This window comes from Scomber japonicus, chromosome 7 (assembly GCF_027409825.1).
Source record: "Scomber japonicus isolate fScoJap1 chromosome 7, fScoJap1.pri, whole genome shotgun sequence".
Taxonomy (NCBI): Eukaryota; Metazoa; Chordata; class Actinopteri; order Scombriformes; family Scombridae; genus Scomber; species Scomber japonicus.
This window is the reverse complement of record NC_070584.1, coordinates 16,158,675-16,172,192: the sequence shown is the minus strand read 5'-3', so window position 1 is coordinate 16,172,192 and position 13,518 is coordinate 16,158,675. Positions and strand designations below refer to the sequence as shown.

At 38.3% G+C, this 13,518-nt stretch overlaps 1 protein-coding gene across 2 annotated transcripts in view; it reads right to left on the bottom strand.

Annotated features, from left to right (window-relative positions):
* Positions 1 to 13,108: 13,108 nt before the first annotated feature.
* The window catches only part of elavl4 (ELAV like neuron-specific RNA binding protein 4), a 74,792-nt gene continuing 74,382 nt past the window's right edge, over positions 13,109 to 13,518 (bottom strand). For both annotated transcript variants that reach the window (XM_053321817.1, XM_053321818.1), the window contains one exon: positions 13,109 to 13,436. In XM_053321817.1, coding sequence (XP_053177792.1) covers positions 13,109 to 13,436 — 328 coding nt within the window. The remainder of the gene's footprint in view (positions 13,437 to 13,518) is intronic.

Below are 13,518 nucleotides of genomic sequence, written 5' to 3'. Positions count from 1 at the left end.
TATTACCCTTTCACACACATTCATACACTGATGGCAGGGGCTACCACGCAGGGTGCCAACCATTCATACACATCCACACGCCGTTGGCACAGCAACGGGAGCAATTTTGGGGTTAAGTGTCTTGCCCAAGGACACATCGACATGTGGACTGGAGGAGCCGGGAATCGAACCACCAATCTTCCAATTGGAGGACGACCGCTCTACCTCCTGCCCACAGCCGCCCTACACAGTTGACATACATGGTTTTCTTTTCTTTTTTTTCTTTTTTTATGTGGCATTTTGTTTTGCGGGCATTTTGTGATTTTAATGCCAGAGGTTCCCCACACGCAAATGTTCCACTGACACTATTTTGCAAAGACATTCTGGGCTTAGCACCGCCTAAGACGATTGTGATTGGTTTAAAGAAATACAAGGACGTTTTTCCAGCACTAGCACAGCATTAAAACAAAGTGTTAGAGATGAGCCTGACTATGCGAGGCCAGGATTGAGCTTCTAAAACATATTGGTTGAGGTTAGAGAAAGATTGTGGTTTGGTTTAAATTTTGCCTGTGACTATCTTTTCCTAATATTTACCAAGTCGTGTCCAGACATCTAAACATCTAATCTATATATCAAGACTACAGCAAAAGACATTTTAAATTATTTTTTGTTTTCATTTTCTTTCACTTGATTCCTGCTTATATGTGTATGTTCATGGTGCAACAATGTATTTTACTCACCCAGGGACATTATACAGCACTCTACATTAATTAACCAATTAATGAGAACCATTTCGCACCAAAAACAGCCACACAATATTTTCTCAGTTGCAAATATAAATATGCAGTTATTATGACCACGTAATTCATCTGCATAATGGTGGTGCTCCTTCACAACTGAAATGAAAGGGAACTTAACAGGGTTTCTTTACACTGTACAAACGACACCAGCTGTAACAATAATAATGCCTCTACTAATTATGATAATGTATATTTATTTGGTGTGGAGAGGCACTTCATCCAAAGAGAGGCATTGACCTTAGTCACCACTGTCACTATTGTTTGCATGTCCCTCTTCATGAAAAGACACATAAATCAAAATCAATCAAAGCCAGTTCTTATTACACTTCTGTCTTTATGCTCGTCTGATTTACAGTCAGCAAGCCTGTGATCAAGTGTAATTTTAGCCTGTTTGCCAATCACCATCTCAGCTGAAGACAATATGGCTCCTCTTGCCTCAGAAAAGTGGCCAGTGTGTCATCATCTAATTTTTGCAGCCTCTGCCATCGCCACCATTATCAACCGTCATTTTAACGAAAAAACAACACTGCATTTGCCAGAACAATCAACAAACTCCCAGCAAACAATGCATTTTCTATTTGCACTCTGCCAAAAATCACATTCATCATTACTGATCTGGAATCTATTGAATTTTTTTCTCCACAGATATCTAAACTCTGAAAGCTGCTTGTCACTGTCTTTGTTAAAGCTGCTTGGCCAAAACTCAAACATGAAAGCCCATCCACTGCAGCTATACGTTGTTTGGTAAGCAGGTGGTGTCTGCTTAATGGGGGAAAGAAGTGGGAGAAAAAACGAGTAGGAGAGAGTTGAGGATGTCATTACCACCTCCAGTATCTGTCCTGGCAGTTTGTTTTAGTGGGGAACTACGCTGTGACAGGAGAATGCCCTCATGATGACAAGAATCTACCCGGATGAAGTGCCCTTGAGAAAGACATTGAGTCCTCACCAGCTCCAGGCGGCAGGAGTGCTGTTCTGCTACTGCGAGTCTGTTCCCTGAGATCCCTTTGGAACAAGGCGAGTAAAAAGACAGTTTCTACACCAGATGTTATCTTGTCAATAAAACAACAAAAACGATGTAAAGCCGAAGAAAAAGTAAAATTGAGACTGGGGACTCAAAGAATAAATGTAATAGCAGTTAGTTATGTAAATAATGTCATCTGAAAAAAACACATATTATTATTTTAGTAAAGTGTGTGATACTTTATCAAAATTAGGACTGAATGCTTTTGACCAAGGTCCCCCAGGATCCCAGTACAATGGTGTTTTTTAAAATGCCCTAAAACAGGAAGAGAAAACAATGATATTAAGGGATTAGCAGTGAATTTACTGACAGAGTCATAATAAATGGGAATAAAAGAATAAAGCACCTGAGATATGACAAAAAGTATACCTGCAGGTACTCCAGTCGGTAGGATTAGGGTTAGTAAGACGTGAGATGTTTTCAGTTTTTGTAGATGTGTAGAAGAGTTAAAAATATTTACAAGATTCACTACAGTATGTACCGCACTGTAAATCAGTCCTGTTCCTGTTTCAAATGAGCACTTTGATTTAATCTCTACCACAGGGGTCACTTTGTGCGGGGGAGTGGGGGCGTGTGCATCAAACCAAACTGAGACAGACTTAGATGTTCCCACGAGAGCATGTACATTATTTACACACCATCTGCCGGTCCAGTCATCAGCGGATGAAGACCTGTCCTGTTTGTTTCTGCTGCATAATGTACAAAACAGCTTAGTTAATTTGACATCGCCATTTTGCGCATGCAAATGAGTAAAGTAAGTGAGGCTGGCCTGAAATATTAGAATATTTGTTTGTTAAATTGATATTCAGTCTTCATTCCTACGATGGGCATACACTCTGCAGTTTAATATTTTAAATTACTGTGATATGATTACAGCTCATAGCTTTAATTTTGTCAAGTTTCATCTTACACACACACACACACACACACACACACACACACACACACACACACAGAGCCCGCATTGACTTACAAAATCATTCAGCATACACTTACTGTAATTGTTTTCTAAGATTGAGTACCTGGATAAAGAAACTGATCACATAGGACATCATATTTCAGTGCATATTAAATCAAGTTTCACTCCATTCCTTCCAACTAACAAAAGATATTGAGAAATATGCATCTGAGATATTGTAAACTGTGTATCAACATGTTGTCTGGATATTGTAGTCATTATGTTATCTGGTTGCTGCTTCATAAAGAAGTTCTCCCTTCAGCTGCTTTCTTTAGCTCTGTCACCTCTCTTCAGAGGCACTGCCACTGTAAACAGTGTGCAGCAACCAGCATAAAGGTCGGCTAACTACTGACAGCAATTAACCTACAGTACAGTATCTTTACTTCATCACTAATGAATAGTTTCCATAGTACAGACAAGAATACATTTACAGCAGTTAAAGACTAACAGTGACCACATAACAGTGCTAATGAACAAATTAGCAAGAACAAATTAAGAACAGCAGTTCATACAGTACTGTATGTCTTAATTTCAGGAAAAATATGTAAATCTGTATGGAGCCCCTCTAGTGTCATGGTCAAAAAATAAATAAATTGTGGCCACTATATAGCTATAACATGCACACGAAATACTAATTCGTGGCCATGAAATAGGTATAACGTGCGCACAAAATACTAATTAATCATATTAATATCATTCCTGGACAGCTGGGTAAGCAAATTGAGCACACATTCTCTAGAACCTGCAATAGCCTACGTCTGGACCAAATTCTGTTCACAGTTTCAGCTTGAAATCAGTTTAAAAAGTGCCTTAACACTGATCATCTCCTATGAAAGTAGCATCATGTGTGCCAGACTCTCAGCTGAGGTAATACATAGGTTATATGAACCGCAACGTTTAATGATGCCACCGGACAAAGCCGTGCAGTTACAGTAGCGTTCACTGTATGTATCATGTTGCCAAGGGAACCTATAGCCTATCAATGATCAGAAACTAGTTTGTATTGATTTGCAGGTTGTTGTCGCTCTGACTGAACTACTGAATGTGTCTTTAGTGTTCTCTGGACATTTGTCCTTCAATAAAATCACAGAAGATTAAAAGTTCACTATATTATTGATCAGTCTGAGGTTTACCTGCAGATGAAATGTGCTATAATTCCTTTAAACCATTATGTTAACAGTTTGATGATGTTTTATGCTTGGTCCTGATTTGCTGAAGTCAGTTTTACACTGCTATATTACAGCTAATAGAACCCTGATTAGAATTTTTTTATTGATCAGATATTATCTGTGGTAATAAAGGATTGCACACCTTTATTACCACAGATAATATCTGATCAATAAAAATCATTCCACTTTGATTTGCCAAAGACTAAAGTGATTTCATAGGACAGTGTCAGAGCTTGAGTATAATGTTTAAATCAGCTGCATCAAATTTAAAGTTTCAGAGCTCTTAGTATTTCATGCTATATTGTGGCCACAATTAATTTTTTTTTTGACCATGACACCAGAGTGGCTCTGTAAATCTGTAATAGCAAATAAAGAAAAAATATAATTTCTATTTATGCATTTATTTAAATTTTATCTAGCATTTATGCAAGTAAATCTATTTTGGTTAGGAGTGGCACCTCCTACAAACAAGGCAAAAAGACCACCATAGCTACTACACTGTGGATCTCCTTGGATACACCAGCTGAAAATACGAAGAAATTTAAGTTCAAATACTAATTTATACTGCAGATCTCTCATCTACACATCTCAACACACATAGCTATCATAATTTAAAGTCAAAGATGATTGCTGAACACTTTATAATAAATCTTGAACTCTGCTTGACCTTTTCGAGGACGTTTTACAGCAGGGTAGACCACAGCAGGGGTTTGGCAGCACTTTCACAGCGGTGACACTTACACCCCTTGATCGACGTAACTTTGGCAAATCCCCTACTGAAGCTCTTCCATGGAGCTCGAGTTGAGAGCATGACCGATAATGAGTAGTGATGCACAGCTGAACACCTGCATAGAGGAAAAATTCTGTGTGTGCTGTTCAGACATTCATTATCACAAACAGGGCATGGACTGGAGTCTCAGCTTTTTTCTTCCATTGGTTTGCTTCTTAAATTCTGTGTGTGGGGTTCCCAGCCTGGTCAGCCATAGCTGAGAGTCTCATTCATGTCGATGAGTCGTGCTGTGATGCCCCGACATGCGTCACAACACGGCGACAGATTGTGTGTACAAGAAAACGCTGCCCCTCGGCAAGAACAGTGTGATTCTGGTGGTGCTGGAAATATTGCATTGAAATTAAGAGACTTCACAGGGAAGCAGATTGCAAGCAGAGCCCCCAGGGGACTGAGACTTCCTGATCCACTTCTTATCAGGCCCTGGTGACTGTCATTTGTTCTCTTTGGAAGTACCGACATTGACAGAGTCTTCACCGTTCACACAACCTGTGTAAAAAAACTTGCCACCACGAAACTAAGCAACTTGTTAAATTGAGAGACATGGGCAAGACATTGTTCCCAGTCTGAAGTAGGCAATCCTTTTGTTTTCAACAATGTATTTATTAAAAGTTTTTACATAGATATACAAAGCACACAGACATACATGTTCGAACAATATACAGACACTAGGTCCATTCAATAAGAGCACTTGAGTCCATGAGAGTTCTTCAGGTGTTCTTCTTCAGGTTGCAATATATGATTGTGGTCCTGTACAGGGAATAATTATGGTGTCCCTGTTTCACACAGTAAATCAGATAAATCTTTGTTCTTAATATACTGAATGTAGCATCTCAATATTTTCTGAAATAGTTCTTGTTTATCTTTTAGAGTATATGTAATTTTTTTCCAATGGTAAATATAAAGACAATTCTTTGAACCATTGCGTAATACTTGGTTTGGATTTTATCAAAGCGATTTATGTGATGTCCTACAAGATATAAGCCCAGAAGGAAAACTTTGGGTTCCATCACTAGTCTAATTGATAAAATCTCCTGTATTATTACTCTAACCTCTTCCCAAAATTCCTTTATTTTTGGACATGACCATATACAGTGGAACAATGGAAGTAGGCAATCCTGAATTATGAGTTATAATGGACCCAGGGAGATTCTGCTCATTTTGGCAAAGGAAGCTCAGCTCAGAGTAGCAAGTTCACTCACAGTCATTTAAGATTTCACTGCAAACTCTTGGTTGCTTTTGCTCCCGTTTCTTGTTATTGCATTAAATTGGTTGTTAATTTAATGTTTTTCTCTTGCTAATATGTCGGTTGTGGATGATAATGATCATGATGATAGGAGTGCCAAACAAGAGTGTTAATGGGTTATTTTAAGGTCAGGAAATGCGAGTTGTGAAAAGGCTCAAACTGTCAGCTGCAGGAACTCAGTAATATTTAACAGTGGCTACAAATGTTAACTAGGGGAAAAAAAACACTAAATGAAAAAGAAGGCTTCTTGAAACATAAGCTTGTAATTATCATCAAAACTGTGCTCCATTGTCACAACAAACAATAGCAGTGTTGTGACAAGCAACAGTTTCAATGTTTTTGTTTTCATGTATAGCACTAAATATTATATTTATTATGAGTGGATCAGCAACAAAAAAGAAACAAAATCAAGAGTGTGCTTGTAATTTTTCCCACCTTCACAGAATACCTAATCATTTAACTGCTGTATCAGTGAGTTGGAAGTCAACAGGGGAGGAGTTGTTCATCTAACAGTTAATTTGCAAAATGGACAGAGTTGTGTGCATGTTTTAAGAGATATCCTTTTATTCTCTATGAATACAAATAAAGATGATGTGCCACACAGAAATCACTCACTTTCACCTGAAACTGCGGCTGAAAAGCTCCCATAGTTACATGATGGGAATAATGCAACACCAAAAGGCTTCATTGGGGGCATTGTTGTAACACTATCGCAGCTGTTGAAGGCAACTCACCAAGACAAAGTGAGAGGAAACTTCAGGGAAGACGGGAAGAAAAAAACCTGCTGTAATCTCAGTTGCCAAAATTGTGCTGGCTGAAATTGCCTACAGTAATGTTCAGTAATCAGTTATTGTAAGAAGATAATACTGTCAACACTGAAATTTGGTTTCAAAGACTAGGTAAACAGAGTACATCATACACGGCAACATAACACATAAAACAAACCTCATAATTAAAGCTTCTATCAGTCTGATCAGTATGTTAATGCCAAAATGGAATAAAAAAGTGTACCGAATCGTCATCTAAGTCATGCACACTTAATAAATAACATGCAGTGAAGTTGAGTGTCTTTTGATTAGGTTGTGTGAAATCTCTAAAGCAGACAAAGGAGTAAGGAGAGGTATCCCATTTATGTCAGAGTGTGCACCAAGGAGAGCTAGAGGGCAACAACAGCTCCCCCACTGCAGAGATTTGACTAAGGAAGATTTGTCAAAGACAAGTAGCTCCTTATGAAATAATATGCTTCCGACTGTGAGACTCATGCTTGTCATTTGGCAGAACTGCCTTTTACATCACGACGCGGCAGGATGCTGACATTCACACCATGGAGTGAGTGTGATCAGCTCTCACCCAGGCAGATGAAAAGTGGTTTATATAGAAACTGAGAGGCAGTATCATATGGTTGCACCTGGTGACAGAATATGGTGAGAACTGATCCATATTAAATGAAACAACTCTCTGTTCCTTTGGAATTTAAATGTCTTGTTTGCGTCAGATATTTTTTGTGAATTTCATGCTACATTTTGTTGTACTCATGTCTGAACCACAGTAGAGCAAAACATCTTTCACATTTGCACATTTAAGTTGGAAAACAGTTGTTTATTACTACTGTACTGTAGCTATGTCTGTAAACCCCCGAGGAGATGGTTCAAAGGGGAGTCAAGAGCACACAATGACTTATGTTCTGTCTACTTTGGCCTTGATGAGAGTGGAGGATCATTAAGTTTCTAACAACGAGAGAGGAAAGACAAGAGTGACTGGATCACACTTTAACAATCATCATCTCCTCTGTAATGCTCTCTGGTGTGATTTGGATTATAAAGGTGTAAAGCTGGGTTCACATCACGGGACTTATTACTGAGTAATTTCATTGCCGAACATTGATATTGATGAGCAGATGTGGCCTGCAGGACTGATGAGCTGCTGCAGTGGTATTTCTTCCTCCTCTAAGGACTTATTTCTTTCTTTGCCCATTCAGGTTTTTTTTACTTTCTTGGACTGACTGACTACATTTTATTTTATGAAGTAGGAAAATGTGAGGAAAGCACATATCACCAGTACATGACAGTAAGAAGTGACTCTTCGCTACAAAGAAACTCTGGTCCCTCCTATCCTATAGCTGCACCTCAGAGGGCTGACTGAAATCAGCACTGCGTCAGTAAGCTTCATAGTCCTGACTGTCCCTGAGTAGCTGAAAGGTCACAGTGAACGCACATCAGATGTGTGATTCACTGTTGCAGGTTTACTGTGTTGTAGTATTAATTTGTCTCATGACAAACAGAGAACCAGTATACAGTACACGTAGCAGCTGATGATTCATTTCTTTGTTTGTGACTTTTTTTTTTTTGGATAAACTGATCAGTCTATTTAGTATCAGAATAAAAAAAAGGCTCAGAATATTTTAACGGTCCAAGATGATTGAAATAGTTATTTTTGTCTGTCAGACCTAAAATCCAAAGATATTTCATGTTTAGTAAGATAAAGCAAAGACTCTTATATTTGAGAAGCTGGAACCAGCAAATGTTTAAAAATGTTCCTCAATGAATGACTCTAGATTGTTCATTAATTTCCTGTCACTCACCTAATCACTTAATTGACAAATCGTTGCAGTGCACTGAATGCACAACACTTCTGGTACTTGATTTATCTTAACAACTAACCAATAAAAATGAACAGGTATGTAGATAAAGAAAAGCAAACAACTCAGAGAAAAAGTTTAAAAGTTTGAAAACTTAACAGGAACATGTCCCTTATAGTACTGTATGCAGTGCACATTGTGTATCAGTGAATGTTTCATCCATCATGACAAGAAACATCCAAGCTCTTAACACCTCATTTTATTGTCCCAACATTCAAAAGTACAAATAATTCAAACACAACAGTTTTATGAAAAAGAAAAAACAAACATTTACAGCAAGATTTTTATTTTGTTTCCAGTTTCAGAAATGACCTAAACTAGCAAGGATAACATGAAGTCATTCATCGCAGTAATTGGATTAATAATAAGAATAAGAATACTAAGAATAATAGCAATAATAATCATAATAATCATCATTGATAATTGTTAAGTAATAACATAAGCAGGAGAGAGTAGAGAGAGCCGCGGTCATGGGGCCCTGTGAACATTTTTTCGTCTTTTTTGTCTTTAAAGATTTCGTTTATAGATTTTTCAGATAGTAAACAAACACGTCTCAGGAGGAAAATGAAAACTGACAAGAAGAGCCTAGTTCCTCTGTTCACCTTCCCTCCTCCACTACTGGCTGCGTTGTTCCTACTGGCAGGCTGCCACTATAAGGCGCTACAGGGGATGGTGTGAGCCATAGGGGTTGGGCATAGAGCGAGGTGACGCAGCCCCATGTTTCAAACACCCTGACATGCACACACAATCATACACACACACACACACACACACACACACATTCACACACACATACACATTTTGAACAATCCCAAATGCTATCTCTGTCACATACACACGTGCGCGCACATGCACCCAGGGAGACACATATACATTTGTATATATGTGCGCTGAACGGACCCAAATGCACCATCACGCACACACATAATCACAAACACTTAACATATGTATATATTGTACATACGCACACATGGATGTACTCCGCACTAACAAACTTATGAGGACACACACAACACGCACACAACTACATAAAGGAACATGCACACAAACATGCACACATGCGCGCACACACACATGTGCACACAGGGTCTAGGCGGAACACAGGCACGCATCGTAAGAGTTCAAAAGTCATACAGTGTAGGAAATTAGTTCACACATCAGAACAACATTCTACTGGGGTCGTTGCATAATTCAAGCTCCCGACGGCGGCGGGGAGCATGAAGGGGTCTGGTTGGTCGGTTGGTTTGTTGCCGTTATGAAGTCAGAACACTATGTGATTGGATGGCGCTGAGGATGACTGGTTAATGGTGATGATGTCAGATGACCCGGCCTATCAGATGACTGAGGTGTGAGAGAGAGAGAGAGAGGATGTACTTATGCGAGCATGCGTCTGAGTGTTTAAAATGCTCTACACACACCTCCTTCATGTTTTCAAGTCTTAACAACAAACAAAAAAATCCAATTCCTTATATTTATACTTCTGGAACCATTCCCTTACCTTTCACCTTTCAAAATATATAATATATATCATATTAGAGTATATAAAATATAGAATCGGTACAGTCCCTTTTCATACCTCCAGAGTACTTCTTAAGTATAGCAACAACTGCTGTAAATAACAGTTGGTGTGCAATGGTAACAATTTCTCGTTTTTTAAAGATTTGTTGGTATGTCATTTGAAAACATGATGTATATTTTTAAAAATAAGTTTTGACTCTTAAGTGATTTTGACCAATTTAGTCCAGTGCAATGAATGACCCTCAAACAACAATGGGCATTTGCTCCTTTTTAAAATGTATCTGCCCAAGCCTCCAAGAGCTGAATGTTATATAAAATGTTCACTGAAAACTGAAAACTATGCTTTCAGACCCACATTTTTGCATAAGGTTTCATCACAAAGCGGTAGTAAGTGGAGGGAGGGTGTGGACGGAGTGGCTTTTTAGAACTACACAAACTTATCACAGGTTATATTGAACCAGAACGACTGTTTATAACATTCTATTAAGACTAAACTTTATTGAAAAAGATCTAAAGATTTCATTTTAACAAGACAAGAAAAAAGCAATAGCAAATTTAACTATTAACTAGGTTATGCATAGCGAGTAACTGTTTCTAGTAATAAGGGAAGAGCGTCCCCCAACCCTCCAGACATTTTTTTCAGTTTTCTTGACTTTTAGATTTTTTTATATTGTAATTTTGATATATTGGTACAAAGCACAAACGTACTAAAAGTTCTCTCAGTGCAGTGGACTACTGGAAGAGCCTCTCCACTAGTCGCTTTGTTCCCTTTTGCTCAGAAACGCCCCCCTCCCTGTACCAGAATCACGCAAATACACAGACAATGAAACAAATAAATACATAAATACACAGATAAATTAATTAGTTAATAAATATATAATAAATAGAAATAAATAGAAAAATAAATAGTTTAAAAAATAGATAAGTAAAGAAACTGCTAAACAAATACAGTTATATTCTAAGCTTTTTGTTCGGTTTCTTTTGCCGCGGTAGGTAACTGAAAGTTAATCCAAATCTTTTTTTTTCTCCACAAGCAACATGACAACAATTGAACAGTTTCCTCACAAGTTTTTCTAAGTAACTGAACCACCACTTCATAATAAGTTGTCATATGAAAAAGACAAGCTCAAACAAAATAACAGTGACAACTCAGATAGTACAGTAGATATTGTAAAACAAATGTAGACTATATATATATATATATCATCTATTTGTACACAGCAAATAAAGACACAGTTGTCATAGATCCTTTTTAAGGAAACAAATATCTAGACTAACGGAACTAGCTAATCATCATTAAGTTTTGACAAACGTTTCACGCTCAGCAAGTAACCTAAAAGTCAGCAAGCCAAACAAAAAAATACAAAATGAGAATTTGTTCAGTGATTCTTACAAGGCCCAAATCTGTTCATCTGGTTATTCAGTAAAGAAATAGTCTCACCAGATTTTTGGGCCAACAATAAACAAATATTAAACAAAGAACAGCAGCTCAATTCAATGCCAACATCGAAGTATTTTTTTTTTAAACAACACATAGAACAACAAACTTGGATATTTAAGATATGTGAATAATGTAGTATAGCACCTACTGTTGATCGCTAAAAGGAAGTTCTTCTCAAATGTTAGTTCACAAACGCAGAGCGAAGAAAATGATATAATGTATAGTATGCTCTCTAAATGGATAGATGTGTATATATCTATTTACTGATATCCCATATTGACTGATGACAAAAACAGGAAAATAAGTGGACAAAGGGTCTTCTTGCTTTGGGCTCTGGACTATAAGGATGGTTAGGCCTGGGAAAGACCCGTCTCCCTTCCCTTTTGGGTATCGCTGTTGAATAATTACGCACTAGTACATATGTGAAAAATTACCAAAATCACCTGCCTCAGTTTGCATCCCTTTTCACAAAACCTTCCATCTACAAAATCACTGCCAACTTGGACTCCCCAAAAAACAAACAACCTTTGATCCTATAAAGTACCACGGCAGAACGACAAGACAAGGTGGTGCCCCCTCCCTCCCGCCCCGGCCCCCCCTAGTTAGCCAGTCAAAATATTTTTCTCTTTTTTCAAATCCAGATTCTTGTAAAAATTCTTCAATAATTATTATTTTAATTATCATTTATAAAAATAGATCTTCTTTCTCTTTATTTTTATCTTTTTCTAAACGCATTTTTTTCAAGCAAAGAGATCTTCTCTTTGGCAACAGTGTTATTTTTTTTCTTAAATTACTGAACGTGTCATCAGGAAAGCTAACCCATCCCCTCCCTCACCCCATCTCCCTTAACCCCTGTGAGGAAAGACATTATGTTTTGTTTGCGATACAAAACAAAAACAATGTTAGAAATTCTTTTTTTTTCTACATCAGAGTTACTGGGACTGTGGAATCCCACCTATAATCGATAAGGGGAAGTTTTAATACACACTAAAAATGAATGAATGGTTCACCAATTTAAAAAAAGAGCCCCCTCCCTTTCACCGACAGGGAGGTATATAATACTAACGACAGTGGATCCGGATTTACAAAAGAAAAACAAATCCTGAATCAAGACAGAGAAAAGGTTTCAATCTAAAAAGGACATTCTCTTCTCTGAAATTAGGGGATACAGGGATTTGCTACTGTTTACACAGAAGAGAAAAATCATCTTAACAACCACAACAAACAGAAAGAATATACAACAAAGAGAAGCCTGCTTTATCACAGGAACTTCCAAAAACTGAACATTTTCATCATTTCATTTTTGTAATACTTAGGCAACATTGGCTTATAGGTCCAAAGTTATAATATAAGCCATTTCTAGTTCAATTTGTTTGATGGTTTGTCGGTTGCTTTATGTTCCGGTTGGAGTTTGCTGTGTTGGATGGCTGTAGTAGGGTGGTAGTGGTAGTGACTGAAGGGGCTAAGGGACGGATGGAGGTGGGGGCGGGGGGTTGGGGGCAATTTTGGATTGGACAGAGTCGTGGGGCAACTGCTTCTACCTGTCAAAGTTCAGGACTTGTGTGTCTTGTTAGTCTTGAAGGAGACTTGCAAGACGCGGTCGCCCAACCTGTAGCCGTTGAGACTGGCGATGGCCATGGCCGCCTCGTCATAATTCGTCATGGTGACGAAGCCGAAGCCTTTGCACTTGTTGGTGTTGAAGTCACGGATCACCTTGACATTGTTGACTGCACCGAACGGCCCAAACAGCTGCCAGAGCACACTCTCATCGGAATCTGGGGACAGGTTGTACACGAAGATGCACCAGCCAGTGCCGGTGTGCCCAGGGATGTTCATGCCAACCAGGCTGGTCATGCTGTCAATGGTGATGGGAGAAAACCTGAGAGAAGAGACAGAGTGGGGAAAATGGAAGGAGAGCAGAAAGAAGGGAAGAGAGAAAAAGATAAGTTTTAATGGAACAT